Raw genomic sequence first — 19,084 nt, 5'->3', positions numbered from 1 at the left:
AGTTAAGTCAGTTATTTTGGGGGGAAAAAAAGCAGAGTCTAGCAAGCAGTACTTACAGCAGCTGTGAAGAGCTTCACGTGTAAATTTCTTGCCAGTTTCCTAGAATGCAACGGTCACTGCAAGGTGCAACAAACGCTGGACTTTGTGCCCTTGTATGCTTAAGAATATGTCTGCTCAAAATTTTCCTGTTGCCCTTATTATATTTACTTTTCAGCAGTGAAGAAGCATCTCTCACTCTGTGGCTAAAATCCTCAATCTCTCGTGAAGTTTGTTGTCATTGGAATTTAGTTGGATCTCATTTTAAACAATGCTTAAATCTTGAGTAATCCAATCTCACCTCTTTCCCTTTGGTTCTGTTTAGTAAGTAAATCCCTCCTTTCCTTTCTTTCTCAATTTCTTCATGTGCTGGATATCTCTCCTCCCCTCTGCTATCTTTCCCTTCAGTCCCATAAACATAATTGTTGCACCGTAGCGACTCTTGTAGAAATAGGCTGGAGTTCCTGTAGGCACCATTTTCGAGACCGTTCCCATGCTGCTTTCTTGGTACTGCAGGTGGGTGATTTTTCCCCACCCAAGTGAAACCATCATGTACTGTTAAGTGCTGCTTTCTTTGGACTGTAAGGAGATTGGGTTATCTTTCTGAATGATCTGACATTGATTCCAAATGTCAGGGTCCTATCCTGTAAAGTCTAGTTTGCTTGCACAGATTCACTAAAAGGGGCCTCAATGATTCTTTCTTTTGTGTGTTTCTGAGAATGGAGCGAGTGATTAACAATTATACGGAGGAAGTTCCAGGTCATTGACCCAGCCAAGGGAAAATATCTGTAAGTCAATCACAGAACAGCTAAAGCTGTTCTCATATACTTGGGTTCCCATCATAGTAAAATTATAACTGTAGTAATCTTGCCAGAAGAGGTACTGAGCAGTGATGACCACTAACTTCAGTAATTTTTCTGATGTTCTCCTGGACCCTGCTCTTAACTGAAGAGGAGAGTTTGATGGGCCACACACTTGGATTCACTGGGCTTTGGTTATTCATCTGAAAGAAAGTTGGATGACCACTGATGTTCTGGGAGTGCATGACTTACGAACCCAGCAAGTTGGGTAGGCATGTATGGAAGGGGAAACTTAGCCCAGGATACCTGTGAGGCACATGAGTGCAAGTGACACGGATACACACATGCATATATATACTTTAGTTCAGAGAAGAGTCACTGATCATAGTCTGAGCTAGTGATTGGACTTGGGACTTTTTACACACTGCAGCTTGAAAACTGGCTGTCCCGTGACTTATGGAGAAACTGTCCCCGTTACCTTGTGCAGATAACTAATTGGAAGTTGAGCACCTCTCAGGAGCTCAAATAGTTTTTACAGAAAAGAATTGGTAGTTATGCCAGAATTCTTGAACCCAGGATTTATTGTAACTGAGAAACTACTTGCCGAAAGTTTAACTTAACCCTTCGTTTGTTAGTTTGACTTACTTTTATACCAAATAAACAGCTAAACCCACACTACTCGTAATGGTTGCACATATACCTGAAAGACCTTTTATGATATTGGCTAATGTTTTAATAATTCTGCATAAAACCTCATTAAATTGAGATCAACAAGTAACACTAAACATGGAGACATATAACATATTTTGATATAGTACAAAGCTTATTAACGCTGACTTCCATAGGTTCCAGAGTTAAACTCTGACAGTGTTCATCAAGTAAGAGAAAACAATAAGGAGTATTTCTAAGTTAGCACACATGTCCTTAGTATAAAGTTCATTTCACTTTTTTTTTTTTTCCTTGCGGTACGCAGGCCTCTCACTGCTGTGGCCTCTCCCGTTGCGGAGCACAGGCTCCGGACACGCACGCTCAGGGTCCATGGCTCACGGGCCCAGCCGCTCCGCGGCATGTGGGATCTTCCCGGACCGGGGCACGAACCCGCGTCCCCTGCATCGGCAGGCAGACTCTCAACCACTGCGCCACCAGGGAAGCCCCATTTCACTTTTAATTTGAGTTCAAGGCAACAAAGGTGAAAGTATATATTTTTAAAGTAACTTTTTATTCCTTTAGATAAAATCTAAGTTCTTAGTCCTGTGTGAACAAATGGTGCATATTGGGTTACGTTCTTTATCTCCTCCTAACTCTGCCTAAAAGCATGCTACTTATCTTTTTTTACTATTTTTTTTTAAAGCTAATATTTCTGGGACTTCCTTGGTGGCGCAGTGGGTACGACTCCGCACTCCCAATGCAGGGGGCCTGGGTTCGATCCCTGGCCAGGGAACTAGATCCCACATGTGTGCTGCAAATAAAGCTAATATTTCTGATATTGTGCTAGATGTATAGATTTCAAAGTTGTAGACGTTTGTCCACCGTGTGTATAATGTACTCCTCCTCGGTGGACCCCTCGTCTCATTGTTATCTTGTGTCTTTCTGATTGGGTCGATGGACACAACTACCAGAAGGTCATTGTTTTGTGTATATGAGATCCTATTAGACCACCAGTACATCACATGCGGCCCAACCTACCTCTGACCCGCTCTCATTCTCCTCCTGCCGTCTCTCTCTCTAGCTCTGCTCTTTTCTTCGCCACCGAACACCTTGGAGTCATCTTCACTTGGGGTCTCTCCTCCCTCCGTCTCTGCAGCCTCTCAGCGGTAGCTGCACGCAGCGGCCCCTCATGAGACTCAGCACAGACGGACGCCCTCGTCTTTCTCTTGTCTGACCGCTCTCCTCTCTTTGACACTGTTCAGCCCACTCCTTGACTTTCTGATCCCACTCTTTCCTGATTCTCCTTCTACCCCTTTGAAGCCTCTCATGCTGCACAACCTTCTTGGCTGTTTCCGCTTCCTCCACCAGCCCCTGGCATTCCCACCCCTGGCTTCCATCCTCAGACCCCCTCTCTCTTTGCTCCCCTAGCCAAATCTTGTCTACAGGCCTGTTTCATTTCCAAATTTGTATCATCCATTTAGATCTTTTTCTTGAGTTCCAGATTCATTCTTTTAATTGCCTACTGCACTGATTTTCACACTGACTTCTAGGGAAGCCCCTAAGTACCAGACACAAATGCCTGTATTCTTATCCTTGCCCTGTCCATACCCTTCAATGTTTCTCCAGCTTACGTCCTCCTCTCAGACTTTAAAACCAGATAGAGGGCTTCCCTGGTGGCGCAGTGGTTGAGAGTCCGCCAGCCGATGCAGGGGAAATGGGTTCGTGCCCCGGTCCGGGAAGATCCCACATGCCGCGGAGCGGCTGGGCCCGTGAGCCACGGCCGCTGACCCTGCGCGTCCGGAGCCTGTGCTCTGCAACGGGAGAGGCCACAACAGTGAGAGGCCCGCGTACCGCAAAAAAAAAAAAAAACAGAAATTTCACATCTTCAGTGAAATCTCCCCCACTGTCACTCCTCCGCCTTCCCATCAACACCATTGAACTGTGGTCGCTTTTCAGAAATTGCAGCACAGTAATTAGTAGCTATGGTTTCATACTCTGAACCCACAGTTTCATTTGCATCAGCAAGGATGATGCAAAGATATAAGGACCACTCCCCTATCATTCCAAGGCAGATATTTTTGCCTTCTAACCCCCTTACCCTTTAACCTTCCTATAATCACTTGTGCATAATTTTAAAAGTTATTCAGTCTTTTGTTATTTAAATATCCTATTTCTCATTATATCCAGAACTATCTTAAGATTATAGTGAATATATTTAACTCCCCAAAATCTATTAGGTTAATTAATGTTAAACAAGTTGATATGTTCTTACCATAGTACTGTTGTGATCATATACATATTTATGCATTATATTCTGAAAAATTAGATTTTAATTGTATTATAGATATAGTCAGTTTTGTCACTTAAGAACTGATTTCTATCTGTAATGAAAAATATTACAGGTCCTTTTGTTTTAATTTCATTCCTAACGTATAGCTATAGAAATCATAACAAAAGACCAGAATCAGGTAATATGTACAATGTATTTAATATTTCTCTAAATAAATTAGGAGAGTGATTATATTCATAGTTTTTGATAGGAATTATGCAACTTACTGTTGTAGAATTGGACTAAGGCCAACATGTTTTTACTTACCTAAAAGATAAGATGTTGCCTTACATTTAAAAAGAAATATAATGATATTTTTTTAAAAAACAAATGAGTAGTTTGAACTCAGGCATGATTTTTTTTTTAATTTTTAAAACTCTAATTAGTACATCCTGACAGATAAAAATTAATGTTTCCTTCGGATGTTTTAGGATGCCTGACAAAAATCCCATTTTATAGAATTGAAAGGTTTGCCTGTGGGTACAACGTGAGAAGTAGCTAGTCAGAGGTGATGGCATCAAAATGTAAAATATCTCAATTAGTTTCAAAACAAAATTATTACTTAAATGTATTTTAATGATGCTTAGCAATTACATCAAACCTGTAGCATTTAAATACTCTCTGAATAATAATAATGAATCATTTTATCTCCCTACACAAGATAAGATGTAAAATATAAGGACTAACTTTTTATTCTAACTCAACTGGAAGAGTAATAAATGTAATTGGGACCATAGGGTAAAATTGTTCAACAGAACTTTCCAAGGTTCCTCCATCATCCCTGGATTAGAAGTCAGCAGATCTCAGTCCTAACCTCAGTGTCTTGCCAGTAAGTCTCTGGGGACTCACTTAGTTTCCCTAAATACTTCATCCTCCTGGACAACATATCAGCATCTTCTTGAAAGCATAAAGCACTGTATAAATGTAAATTGATGCTATTTCCTCATGTCTGAGAAAAAAAGTAAAGTGTCTTTACAGCTTAGCTATTTGGTCCTTCAATCTAGGTCTCTCCTCCTTTCAGCCTTATCTAGATTAGTAAAATAAAACAATCTGCTTTTCCTCATGTTTCCTAAAATATAAAGAGAGAAGAGGCTGAAGTATCCTCTAGACTGTCCCCAGTACCTCAAATCCTTGAAGAACTACTGTCGTTTAACTTTGGGTAATTTATTTATAGTTACCCAAAGAAACTGACCCTACCCACACACAAGCTGAGGGGTTCCAAAATTGCAGACCATTTTCTTGAGCAATTATGTTCAATCCTTTAAAATAAATAAATATAGGAACATTTTAAATAAAGTTGAATCAAGTTATGCTAAGCACATTGAAAAAAAGAAGATAGGCATTGAAATATGTACCCTAAATCTTCTGTGACCTTTTTTGTTTGTTGTGGTATGTTTCAGCTTTGTAAGTGGTAACTCTAAGCAAAATGAGAACTTCTGTTGTTGTATTACAGATGTTTTATACTTGCTGAATGAATGGCATTAATTCTAACAAATAAGCGAGATTCAATCAGAGAACTAGCCCCTTTTGTTAACCATCTCTCATTAAATTAAGACAAAGTCTGAATATCACACTGTGAGTCTAACAGGCTTCCTGTGAAAATTATGGCCCATACGTGATATCCTTCTTTTTCTGTTATTTCCGTCTTTTTCGAAGCGTCTGCTCCCGTGCTGGAGAGCTTGAAAGCAGCATCTGACCAACCTGAAGGCATTATAGTTAAGAGTGTTCAACACATAACATGGGGACTGTTAGTCCTACCAAAGACAGATCCAGTCTAGAACCAGTGCATAATCTTGCGTGAGATCAAAGAATTCTTTCAAATGGTGACTGTAGTCTGTTTCTGTAAAGTCAATGCTTGGTCCATAAATAAGCCTGAAGGGTGTTATCAATGTGTTGGATAGATCATGAAAATAGACAGAAGGCACAGGGGTTGCTTCCCTTTGGAAACGGTGGTGGTAAATTGCCATATGTGTCCCCATTAGGAACCTAGCTGATCTGATTGTGGACGTAACAGCTTTACAGACTGGATTTTGGGGCTCTTAAGATCTTCCATATCTTTCTATGAAGTCTAAATAAAACTGCACCTTGCTCTTTGGTGTCAAGTACAGACTTCAGCAGGGGATCGGGACCGTGGCCAGCAATCTTTCCCAGTCTTACATTCTAAATCCCTCTTTCCCAGAGCTGTTATCACTCAGAAGTATGGCTAGAGGTGGATTTGTGTTAACCCAGAAGGTAAGGAAAGAGTGCCAGTGTTGTACTATTACGTGTCACAAGGCTGAGGTGACAAATCCAAACTAAAAGAAGTTTCCAGCTCATTTTCCTGTAAAGATATTCCAGCAAAAAATAGCTCGAAGAAAAAGTATGCAGTATGAAAGCCAGTCACTTTAACTTCCCTCTGACTGTGGCAGTCAACACCACAATGATCCTCCTTGGGGAAGTAGGAGAGCTTATCAAGTAAACAAAGGCAAATGATTAAGTAAAGCAAACAACAGCACTGTTTTTCAGACTATTCAGCCCATTCTCTGTATGCCATTGGGTTCAAGATCTAGACTACCCCTAAGTGAAATAGCTGTGCAAAGATCCTCTGTGGAACTTTTCTACTTTCCATTCATTCATTCAACAGATTTTTATTCGACATCTGTTATGTGCCATATAGCACTAAATGCCAGGTGATGGTAATGTAGACGAGACATTGCTTTTATGGAACATGCTGTCTATGAGGGAGGTAAGCATTAAACAAATAAACATAAATACGTAATTGTAACATCCTTTAAACTTAGAGTTTGGCAACGAGAGACCAGTTCATTTTGCCATTTAGCTTCAGAATCCTTTAGAATCATAAAGTTCATAAATCAAAATAAATTCCATACATGCAAGTAGGCTTTATAATGGCATATATCTGCAGTCACAATGTCTCATTCAAAAATAAATAGCATAAATAAATAAATAAATAAATAGCAAGTCTAGTTATTTTTTGTGCAAGGCCTTGGACCTAATGTTAGGAATTTTCATTATTTAGTATCTAGCGCTGAATGAGAATTTGGACTGAACCAGTTGCCATAACTGGTTGGTCATATTTTTCTTCCCTTTCCTCTCAACAAGTATTTTTTTAAAATAGTGATAATGGATCTGTTTTTGCAGCGGCCCTCTCTGTAATGTAGTGGGGTGGGGTTTTCTCTATCTTTGACATGAAATTTTACTGGTCTGACAAGGACTTCAGGTATATGAGCAACCACACAAAAAAGTAAGGTCTTTTGCAAGCATGAGGCACTCACAGATTACTTCAAATATCATCTTGCATTGGCCTTAGCATGGCCTGTTAGTTCAAGCCCTAAAAATAAACACCTATTAATCAGCTAATGGCAACATGGGTGGACCACCTCTCTGTCTGTGGGGACCTTAGTCTAACCTCATTCAATAGCTTGTCTTATGTCACCCAGGATGAGGCAGTTTGCAGCCAGGAATGCCTCTAAAAGAAGACAGTCCAAAGCTGAACTAAATGTTTAAAATAACCTCCGTAACTCCTCCCCACATTGACAGATTGCTTTCAACTCGCTGGAGTCAAACCACAGCCCCAGCCCCAGTGGCCTTCGTGGGGCGAACTCAGAGCCGCTGAGTTTGCCAAGGAAAACTGCAGGCTCAGTGGAGCTCTCTCTCTCCCTTGTCTTGCTTTTAATCAAAAAACAACCAGATGAGAACTCACTCCTGGAAGTCCTTATCTTCGTAAAATGTAGCTAATGACTCCTGTTCCGTTAAATAAGGTTTCGCTGTGTAAGTCACTAAGGAAACTGTTGGCCAGTCATCTCGTGCCTGCAGACCTCTCCAAGAATACAAACTGGAGGGACCCCGTGGAGCTGGGCTGTGACTGTTTATATACACATACGTTGTCCCAGCGACTCCGGAAAGTTGAGCCCTCAGTATAGTTTTCAGGCGGTCTTTTTTCTGTATGGAGTGGAAATGTGGGGAAGGGGAGAGATTTGTTTTAATGTATACTCTTCTCTAATGTGTTTACCCCCAAATAAGTGAGCTGTAGTAGATACTTTGGCCCTACACAAAGTAAATATTTAGCTCACAAATTCCGTACAGAAACATGGCCCCGGGCATTTGGGTTTCATAAAAGACGATTAGCCTGGGGCAAAGGGCTGGTGTGCCTGTTCCATGGGATCGGAGGAACGGTCTCTACTTGTGTACCAGCCCCTCGGCCCTCACGGCACCTTAGTCTGCTAGGCAGTGCCCCTCTGGCCCTCAGCAGCCTCGCTCCCACCGCGCTTTTCCAGCTGTGTCCTGTGCCAGGCCCATGATCTTTGTTTATTCTGAACTTTTCTGTGCTGCCCCCAAAGGCGCCAGGCTTTTTCTCATCACTGTCTGTGTGTGCTTCTCCCTCCACCCAAAGCATCCTCCCTGTCTTACAGAGAGGAGAGCAAACCTGACTTCCAGATTCCCTCCAAAGGTCACCTGACCTCTGCTCAGAGCCTTCCCTGACCTGCCTGGGGCCACTGCAGAGCCTTTTGCACAGTTCTACAACATCTATCTCCTCCGTACACTGCCTTTTAACCTGCTTATCCCCCTTACACCTGAGAGCCCCTGGAAGACAGGGACTGTGTCCCTGTTATCGCTGTATCCCCAGAACATGGCATCCTTTTCAGAAAAGGATGTTCTGCAGCCAGGAAAACAGGGGAGGTGGTTTTACATGCACACAGCAACACTGCACAGAAAGGAGGGAGAGCTGGGTTCATGCACCACTGTCCGTGGCTCCCATGTGACCTTAAACAAGTCACTCGACCTCTGAGTACCTCAGTTTCCTTATTTGTCAAGTCAAAATAAAACATGTTTTGAGGGTCAGATGTTACTGTATAATTTGTGAACGTATTTTAAGAACTCTGAAGTGTTTTGCCCACCATTAGCTGAGGAATGGAACCCAGAGTTCACTAAAGTGTGTCCCTCCTTTGAGTCCAGCCCTGCAGTTTTCCACACTCACACGTGATCCTTCACCTGTTACTTAAAAAAAAATTCTGCCCTTAGTCTCATATTTTTTTCCTGCAATTAACTGATAAAATAGCTTCGTTAACCATGAGAAAACAAAGGGTTTGGCCACCTTTAGAATTGGTGCTAGCCGCTGAGCTTCCTAAAGACCCCATCTGCCTCAAAGGCCAGCCTCAGTGTCCAAAAAGTTTGTCGGGACAGTTTCAAATATCAACCTTCATTTGTTTCCTAAGTCAGAAGTTTCCTTTATTCTGTTTCCAGAGTCCTTAAGTATTAGTTGAAAATGCTCAAGGATATACAGATTGCCAACAAACAATGAAAGAATGCTCAACATCATTAATCATTAGAGAAATGCAGATCAAAACTACAATGAGATACCATCTCACACTGGTCAGAATGGCCATCATCAAAAAATCTACAAACAAACAATAAATGCTGGAGAGGGTGTGGAGAAAAGGGAACACTCTTGCACTGCTGGTGGGAATGTGAATTGGTACAGCCACTATGGAGAACGGTATGGAGGTTCCTTAAAAAACTACAAATAGAACTACCATATGACCCAGCAATCCCACTACTGGGCATATACCTGAGAAAACCATAATTCAAAAAGTCATGTACCACAATGTTTACTGCAGCTCTACTTACAATAGCCAGGAGATGGAAGCAACCTAAGTGTCCATCATTGGATGAATGGATAAAGAAGATGTGGCACATGTATACAATGGAATATTACTCAGCCATAAAAAGAAACGAAATTGAGTTATTCGTAGTGAGGTGGATGGACCTACAGTCTGTCATACAGAGTGAAGTAAGTCAGAAAGAGAAAGACAAATACCGTATGCTAACGCATATATATGGAATCTAAGAAAAAAAAATGTCATGAAGAACCTAGGGGTAAGGTGGGAATAAAGACACAGACCTACTAGAGAATGGACTTGAGGATATGGGGAGGGGGAAGGGTAAGCTGTGACAAAGTGAGAGAGAGGCATGGACATATATACACTGCCAAACGTAAGGTAGATAGCTAGTGGGAAGCAGCCGCATAGCACAGGGAGATCAGCTCAGTGCTTTCTGACCACCTAGAGGGGTGGGATAGGGAGGGTGGGAGGAGGGGAGACGTAAGAGGGAAGAGATATGGGAACATATGTATATGTATAACTGACTCACCTTGTTATAAAGCAGAAACTAACACACCATTGTAAAGCAATTATACTCCAATAAAGATGTTAAAAAAAATGCTCAAGGTTGTTCCTTTTATGTTCTCCCTTTTTAAAAATACTGAAACCATTTATTACAAAGATGAACTGCTAAGCTTGGGGAGACTTCAAAATGCCCTTGGTCTAACAAGAAATGTATCTGGGATGGTAAAATGAAATCTCAAGGCACTGTTCTGAAATCTGTGTGTGCAGCCCTTCTTAGTGGATGACCTGGGGCCAGAATGTGGGAACAGGCTCAGCGGAGTCATGTCATTAAGAGCAGGAACCTATATTTAAATAAAATTTAAATCACTGACATCATCAGCGTTTTTTGTCAAGTCTCTTTTGAAGTAGAGTTTCTCCTGGTCCCATGAAGCGGATCAGCTTTTCTTTTTAAGGGCAGGAATGACTGTATGATGTGACCTTTCCTGCTTTCTGGCTCCGAGAAGCATCTAGTCTAGTTAGAAATGGAGGAAATGTTTTGACTCTGCTCTACTCACACTTCCTACCCAGTTCTTCATCTTGTTTTCTCCCTGGATAAAGTACTTCCCAATACTGCCTGGATTATTATTTGACCAGGTTTTCTTTCTCCTAATGGGTCTATTTCCAGTCCTCTGGACATAGATCTACCCATTCATTGGTTGGGGAGAGGGGAACAAGGGTTAGGAGGTTTCTTTATTACATTCCACTATCGGGCAGAATTTTTGTAAGGGGGCAACAATGAATTAACAACAAATTAAAGTGCTGTGAAGCTTATTTATTCTCAAATCCACCTTGAATTCCAGGATACAAGTTCTATTATACCTGCTTTACAGATGGAGAACAAGACACAGGAAGTTAAAAATGAAAGGTACATTAAAGATGATGTCTTCCAGCCTCCACATTTTACAGAAGAGGAAAGATTTGTCCAGCGTGGAAGAATCCTTTAGTAAAGCATTCGTATTGAACCTAGACAGACAGGAGCCTTACCTTGAGATTGGCATGGGAAGGTGGTTGGTAGTGATGTTGTAAGGGTTTGGAAGAGTATTTGGGGGAGGGAGTCTGAAGCGCAGAAGGCCTTGTAGCACAGCTACTCAGGGAGGGAGCCCTGCACGCAGAGGACATGGGTTAACACCTGCACCACTTTCGAGCTTTATCTCCTCGCATGAGTAAGTGGCCTCACCTCTCCGTGTCTCTATTTTCTCGTTTGTAAAATGGCGCTAGTAACACTTCATACCTCGTAGGTTTATTGCATGTAGTAAATGAAAATAACGTACATGGTTAGTGCAGTGCTAGGCACACGGTAAGCATGCAGGTGTTAATTCTCTTCATTGTCATCATTATGGTCAGTTTAGCACAGCTTTAGAACAGTTTCCTCAACATGAAAGTGTAAGTACTACTATTGGCTACTACTCATAGGGCTTTTGTTTTAAATGAGATAATACGTATAAATAGCTTAGAGGAGTAGCTGGCACGTGGTGATCGTTCAGTATGTACCAGCTGCTGTTATGATTATGTTTATGGCTATTATTATAAGTATGATTATCAGCGGTGTTATTTTCCTCAAAGAAATAAAAATCAAATAGTCTGTATCTTCTACCAGTTCCAAAGATTGGGACTATGGCAGCAAGATAAACTTGGAGCAAAGTCAGTCAAGTATCCTTTGAATCTAGGTGACTTGAGTCTGAAATGGGTTAACCACCAGGCATTACATTTACTAGAATGCCTTACTCTAGTTGTATTTAGAAGGGGATCAAGCAGAAAAATTACTCACAGAGCCCAGCCCTGACGAATGACTTGTAATCTGAAGAAGGACAGATAAGATATTTTCCACCATGCAGACCCTCAGTACAACCTGCATCCAGCCCGGGGTGGGGGGTGGGGGGCCTGCTGGCTGTGTCTAGCTTTAAGGTCTGTTTCCAGGTGACCACCAGTACAGCTGCCCTCCCATGCGTCTGTCTGTGCGTGACGGTCAGGCCTCTCCTGCCCACCTCACTGCCCTGTTGGTAACTATTCTCTGGAGTTGAGCCAGTGTGCCTTTTCACTCCCTCAACAGTTACCCTCATCACTTGGAAACATCCATGCCTCAGAGCTTCATTGTACGGATCTGGCATTAAATAAGTAATGCAGTTAAAAATAAAATCAGGTAGGGTCATTATGGGCTTAAATTTAAAATTTTGTTAACTGTGCCGTTGACCTTCGAAGTTCAGTTTAACCGTAAAATGCATTCTTCTTTTCCTGAGCTCAATTTTCTATTTCTATTTTGCTATTTTATTATACACACCTTTTGGGGGAAAGGGCAGGGTAGAAATAAGTTAAAAGCCTCACACCAACATAGAGAAGCCATCAACTCATTTTCTTAAAGCAGCACTATTGAAAATGGCGTAAAGATCATTCTGTAAAGTTTATATGTGATCGAAAAGCAAAGCAACAGGAACACAGGCTCCTCCTGAACCTGGGAATGCGCAGGCACCGTAGGGATGGTATTTGTGGTTCATGGGGTGCAAATCCGTGTGTCATACAAACACAGTTCACTTTAATAGTTTGATATCTCTTCACTCATCTTAAACACCTTAAGGTATTTGGAAAGGGAGGAAGAAATAAAACAGATGAACCTGCTGAGATATGGCCAGAAACAGTAGTACTTCATTTTGATTGATGTTTTTACAACCTTATCTTCTAGATAAAAGCTACTGTAAACAAAAGCCTACCTGAATTGATTGTATTTCAAGGAAGAGAGAGCCACCTGTGTGCAGTGATTGGCTCCCAAGTGCTTAGTTTTTCTTCTTAGCAGTTAATTCCTACCCACCTCACAGTCACCACGTCAGCCATCAGGAGTGGCCCTTCTAGGGAACAGTACTCGTGTTTCCTCCCAGCTTTTAGAACACAGCATCATCTCCCCCGTAACAACCTGGAAAGCAGAGATTCCTAATAGCCCCTCGGGGAGCTAGCTCTTCAGTGTGCAACTTGGGCATATTTTTAAAGCTCGTTTTCTCACCTTTAAAAATGACTTTTCTTCCCTACACGGTGGAGAGTTATCAGCAAAAGATTTTTTTTTTCCAAATGCATGATAGCATTCACAGCTTCTCCTGAGGCAGGGGCTCTATAGTGGTATTCATTCATGCAATATTTATTGGCTGACTCCTGTGTGCGGTGAAATACAAGCTGTCCTCATGGAGCTTGCATTCTAGAAGTGTTTGTTTAATAACTGCAAGGCTGGATTATCTCTATTTTATTTTTTTCTAAGAACCGTATTTTGTAAATTGTTTTTCCTTGCCTGACCACTTTTCCTAATGACCTAGATGGTTCTACCTTCGGATTTTTTTCTCCTCTTTCCAGTATTTGCCTTTATGGATATGTAAAATTGGGAGGTTTGCTTTTGAGGACTGTGATGGTTAGCCAGAGAGATTTTCCTTATCGTGAAATATTTACTGTGATTAAGAGAAATTTTTAACTACACATTTAGAGCAAGTTGGGATCTGACATACCTGAAGCATTGTGTCACATTTGGTTAACGATAGATTTATAGGGCAAACATGTATCAGCCTTAATCCTTTAGTTATTTGACTTTGCCAAGTATGAAAATTCCGATAATTTTTTTATTTTAAGCAGACTTTTATATATCCAGAACCCATAAATCTCTTTGTGTCTTGAGATAAATGTCTGACTGAAGTCTGGGTTACCCTGTGATCTTCTGTGAACTGAGCCGAGGAAAAAGAGACCCCATCCCCCCTCTACCTAATAATAAAAGACTACGTGAAAAAAATATATTTGGGGTAAGCAATGTTTATGTGATAAAATCTTTTCTGTTTTATAACACATTTCTAGTTTCTAGTATTCAGGAAGTTGGTAATGAAAAGTTCAGAAATAACCTCAAAATTTATCCGAGCAAGTCTCTAACTGGCAAACACCAAAATGGACTAGCGCACTGTCAGCCCATGTGTTGCCAGTGTGATGATCACTTTCCATTATGGTTGTCATATCAATTATAAATCCCCTGGCATCAAACCCTAAATCAGCTGAAATGATGGGTTTGCCTTTGGCACGTTTCCCTGGGGAAATAACTGAGAAAACATGTAATAATTCACACAACCAATTTTGTAAACTACCCCAACTTTTGGAAGAAGGCTGGGGTATAAATTCTAGGGAGATAGATATGATTTGCACCCAAGGTCCGCCTGAAGTGTTCTCTCACTCTTAGTACTTAAGTGTTTTTCAAAGTAAATATGACCTTGGGTACTTTGTGATTTTTATGGTTTCGGTTTCTTTCACTGCATTTGGTGTTTCTCTCTTCTTCCCATTTGAGGATGTGTACTGTCCACTCTACACATCCTCATTTGAAACAAAAAAACAGGGCTATCATACTTAAACTCATTCTCTAGTCTTACAATGAAATCGTCTCAATATGCTTCTGATTCTGCCATCCCTCTACATCTCTTGGGACCCCTAACCCCAGTCTTCATTCTTCCCTCAAAAAACATGTGTGTATAATGGAAAAAATTAAAAGGGCCATTGTATGAATAAATGCAGCATAGCTGGGAACTCGCCTTGTCTAGGAAAACTTCTAGAACACCATGTTATTGTTCTAATTATTCTTTTGCTGTGAACCTTTTGGCACTTTGTTCGTTTATTATTTTATTATTCAATAATAATTATTCAATATTCAGAAACTTATATTTTACACTTACATGTGCATGGTTCTACATTATTAAAATTTGAACTGTAAGTATCTAAAGGAGAGGAATATCCTTTCTTGTGTGACTTGTGCTCCACGCAGGATGAATATGCAGGCTTATATATAGACTCTTAATGGGCACATGCAGAGAGCCTGCCTCACTGCCAGGGGTTAGTGTTTCTCCAAGAAAACAGATATTAAAGACAACAGATTAAATATAAAAAAGCTTCTGCCTTTGTTTTCTATCCTGCCTACCTCAGTTTTTCTCTTTGGAGAAGAGATTTACTATAGGCTGGAAAGACTGTTAGTATAGCATCTAAGAATTTCCAACACAGGACAAAGTGGAGTGGAAATTAAGCACTTTTCCAGGCAATTTAATGTAGACATGAAAATGCCGAGTTGTATAAACACCAGGGAGAATTTCAGGTGGTTGTGGTTGTGTATTTATATACATTTTAAATTTTCTTCAAAATAATGTATTTTCTGTTTATTTTCTATGTGGCATAAAGGCCAAGGGTGAATCAGTATTTCTCATATATTTTCCTTTTTTGTTTTCAAAATTATAGACAGTGAGTTGATGTTACAAAGAGAACTGCAATTTTACTAACCAAGATCCATGAATTGAACGAGAATATTCGTAACTAGGATTCTCTTTCTTTAGTCATTTCAATTTGCAAACACAGAACTGCCAAGCAAAAAAAGCAAATGAAACAATCAATTTATATTTTTACTTCATCTCTATATATTACCAAAAAAGAATATTCGCATTGTATATGAAATTGACCATAGTGCCAGAACCTTAGGATGCTATATTGCATGATCACTAATCTATTATTATTGTACACATATTTATACATAGGCATAAATACACACATACTTTGCATATAAACATGTGCAAGCATATTTCACTTGGACTGAAAAGTTATTTACAACTCTGTCTAGAGATACATACAACAGTGATTAACAAGTGCATAACCAATCTACAACACGCAGATTAAAACTAAATAAACAGTATAAGAGTTTATTTTAAAACAATTACAAGATGTTTTATATTTCTCCTTCATCCTGAACTGTGTGTTTGAGAATGTGTTCTTCATGAAAACCACATGCAAGTCTTTTTGATGGTGAAACAATTGACTTCCAGCAGCCACATGTCTGCACACATCCTCAGAAGATATCCCAGACCCCACACAGCAACTCAAAATGAGAAAAAAAAAAAAAAAGATTCTCTGCTATTCCTCTTTTGGAGAGGCGTTTTCTATTTGCTTATGAATTGAAAAATAAGATTTGGGTTGGAAACAAAGATTTGAATCAATACAGCTAGGTTTTATTTTTATTGTTTTATGAAGACCCTCATGAACAAGAAACTTTACTAAAATCATCAGATCATTCCATGGTCCTCTTGTCATCCTTCAGTTGAAAATTGTTTGTTTTATTGACTTGATCCAGATTTATATTGTAGAACCCTGGTGCATTAGAATCCTTTTTTATGTAAAAATGGTAACGTAGCTCATTGAGAAGTATATGATCAGTCTCATGAGTTTTCTCTTATTCTATGTAGAAAGGCAAATTGTACAATAGGATATGAGTCTTCCACCACCCTTCACCTTCATATTATCAAAAGAGATGGAAAATTGTATTGATTTTTTTTAAATACGTGGTTATTTCCTCTTGGAGCTGAAAACATTGATAAGCCAAGTTAATTGCACAAATATGAGATACATCTCTGTACTAGAAGGATTTTAGGAGCAAAAATGGGCCTTTGGAGCTCACCGTATCAACCCTGTTTAGCAAGTCTGAACCTTCTTTTCTGGGAAAACAAATCTCCACCTGACACACTCACTTAGACCCGTTGCTTCCCTCAGTTTTCCTCATAACTCAGTTTTCCTCATAACTTATTCCAGCTGTTTATTTCCATTTATGTGAACAGGCTATGATTCTCATTCCCCAGCTTACTTCCACCTGATTGTCAAATGCTTCAAATATGCTCCCTCAAATGCAGTCACTTTAATTTCTTTCACCTGAATTGTACGTTGCTTTACATATACTTCCTAAACATGGCGACACTTAAACCTAAAAGAGTAGCTAGATAAACTTTTTAGTGTGAAACTATTGACTTCATACTTGAAGAATTATTCCTGTAGGACAGGTGAATTCCAACGCATACACTGAACTTTTGATTAGTCACCTGCCTTCCAGGGCCCTGCTCCTCTCTCATTTCTAGGTGTTGTAAATATTTTTTCAAAGGTGAATGACTGTTACAAATTGCTGTGTAAATACAAGGCATAATGAGAGACAGTATAATGTAGTGGTTACAAGCACAAGCCATAGAGCCAGACTGCTTAAGTTCAAAGCCTAACCATTTTAGTGCCTCAGTTTTTTCATCTGTGAAATGGGGATAATCACAGTATCACCCCCACCCTTCCTGCATAGGGGGCTGGCTTGTGCATACCAAATTAGTCTGTACATGTAAAAGTGCTTGACGGGCTTCCCTGGTGGCGCAGTGGTTGAGAGTCTGCCTGACGATGCAGGGGACACGGGTTCATGCCGCGGAGCGGCTGGGCCCGTGAGCCATGGCCACTGTGCCTGCACATCTGGAGCCTGTGCTCCGCAGCGGGAGAGGCCACAACAGTGAGAGGTCTGCGTACCGCAAAAAAAAAAGTGCTTGAAGCACTGCCTGCCATGTAATGAGTGTGCAGTAAAAGTTACCTTTTTGCTGTTGGGTATTAGAATCATTTTATTTGTATTAAGACAGCATCTTTATAGACATAATGTCTGGTCAAGTGCCCTCTGAAATCTGTGGAGACATAGAAGCTAAACAGGCTTCAGGAAACCAACCAGGGAGCTGGTTTTGGGGGCTAATTTCGCAAAATGATATCTAATATGTGATTGGAAATCTCTAAATTCCTGCATTTATCTTTCATTTCAACCTCTCTGAAGAAGGTGCCTCAAGGAAAAGTCTTAACAATAGAAAGTTAATAGTCTTCTCTTTTCTCCATAAGTAAAACTACCATCCAAGTAATTCCTGAGTTGTAGGATAATGTAGAGGCATGGCAAGGAAGGGAGGGTATTTTTTTTTATAGTTTAGAAAGAGTAAGCAAGTCCTTCCTTAATTTGGGGGCCCAAATTTCCTGTCTGTGCCTCTGACTTTCTCAGAGAGCTGTAGAAAGACTTCCTTTATAACTTGTACCGTATTCTGTCCAACATTCATAATCTAACAACCTCAGAGACTATCTGAGGATAGCTAAATTTTTCTGGAAAACTAAGAATTTACTCACTGAAGTACCATTTTTAAAACATTCTTGGTGACAATTTTTTAAAAAATATCTTACAGATTTTACTGCCTTTTTTAACTGAACAAAATGAAACCAGCATTTGTTTTTCCTGGGCTGTCCTCAGCACCTGTTGAGGTTGACAAAGTCTATTTGCCCCCGCACCAAATAGCCTTGGATTACTACAATTGGGTTGTTTTTTTGTTTGTTTGGTTGGTTGGTTGGTTGGTTGGGTTTTTTTAGTGTCTCTTCTCTAATTGTCAGCAGTCACCTCAACTGTAACCAACCTCCCACACCCTATCTCTACCCTCTATTTGCAGCTTCAGAAGCCCAATAACCAACTCTAACACCAAAACCACAGAACTTGAGAAAATATGCAGAATTCTTCATTTTATTTTATGATTTCTATACTTCTTTGGATAACCCCAGCATCCTAGATATGCAGCAGGGAGGGGCCTTGGTATATAGTCTAAGTTAGGAGCCAGGAAGCTCTGTTAGTGTAAAAACAGAGTTGCTTCCTATCTGAGATTTCCCCTTGATGAAGAGTTGCTACTTATTGATAATCTCATTCGGTAATCCCTTCTGCTATAAAGTCTAGGTGCAGGTGTAACTGACAAAAGCCAGTCTGTAGCCAACAGGACTCTCCATACTGCATACGTGAAGAATGGTATTTGACTACTCAAGTCTGTAGTGCAGGTGTATCTGTTAGTTATCTATTGCTATATTAAAAAAAAACACCCAAAACTACATGACTTAAAATAGCACACATTTGTTATCTCACCTTTTCTGTGGGTCAGGAATATGGGTATAGCTTGTTGGGCCCTCTTCTTCACCTTCTCTCAGCATTTAAGTTATTGGCTCAGGGTCTGTGGTCTCATCCGAAGGCCTGACTGAGGAAAGATCCACTTCCAAACTCACTCAATGATTGTTATTCATGTTAAATCAAAATCTGATTCTTGGTTACTTTTAAACAGTGCCCTAGGTCTGTGCTCAAGAGCTACAATAGGAATCTAATTCCTTCTCCCATGAGGACTGCAAACATCCGTAGGTGGTGAATGAGCATATCACCACCCTGAGTTCTCATTTTCAGGTCACATATACTTTGTTAATCTAATGCTTCCTCAAACATCCTAGAGGTCTCCTCTGGATCATTTCCAGACTAGAGA

The 19,084-nt window shown here is 40.3% G+C and overlaps 1 protein-coding gene across 8 annotated transcripts in view; it reads left to right on the top strand.

Moving 5' to 3' along the window:
- The window catches only part of CDIN1 (CDAN1 interacting nuclease 1), a 234,765-nt gene that overhangs the window by 189,942 nt on the left and 25,739 nt on the right, over positions 1 to 19,084 (top strand). Inside the window, exon 11 of one of the 8 annotated variants that reach the window (XM_049705493.1) lies at positions 5,470 to 5,785. The exons of the other annotated variants lie outside the window; for them this stretch is intronic. Within the exon in view, the coding sequence (XP_049561450.1) occupies positions 5,470 to 5,509 (40 nt within the window). The 3' untranslated portion in view covers positions 5,510 to 5,785. Of the gene's footprint in view, positions 1 to 5,469; positions 5,786 to 19,084 lie in introns of those variants that run through there. 8 annotated transcript variants of the gene reach the window in all.

This window comes from Orcinus orca, chromosome 2 (genome assembly GCF_937001465.1).
Source record: "Orcinus orca chromosome 2, mOrcOrc1.1, whole genome shotgun sequence".
In the NCBI taxonomy this organism is placed as follows: domain Eukaryota; kingdom Metazoa; phylum Chordata; class Mammalia; order Artiodactyla; family Delphinidae; genus Orcinus; species Orcinus orca.
Note: the sequence above shows the minus strand (reverse complement) of the source record. Positions and strands in the feature narration are given on the sequence as shown.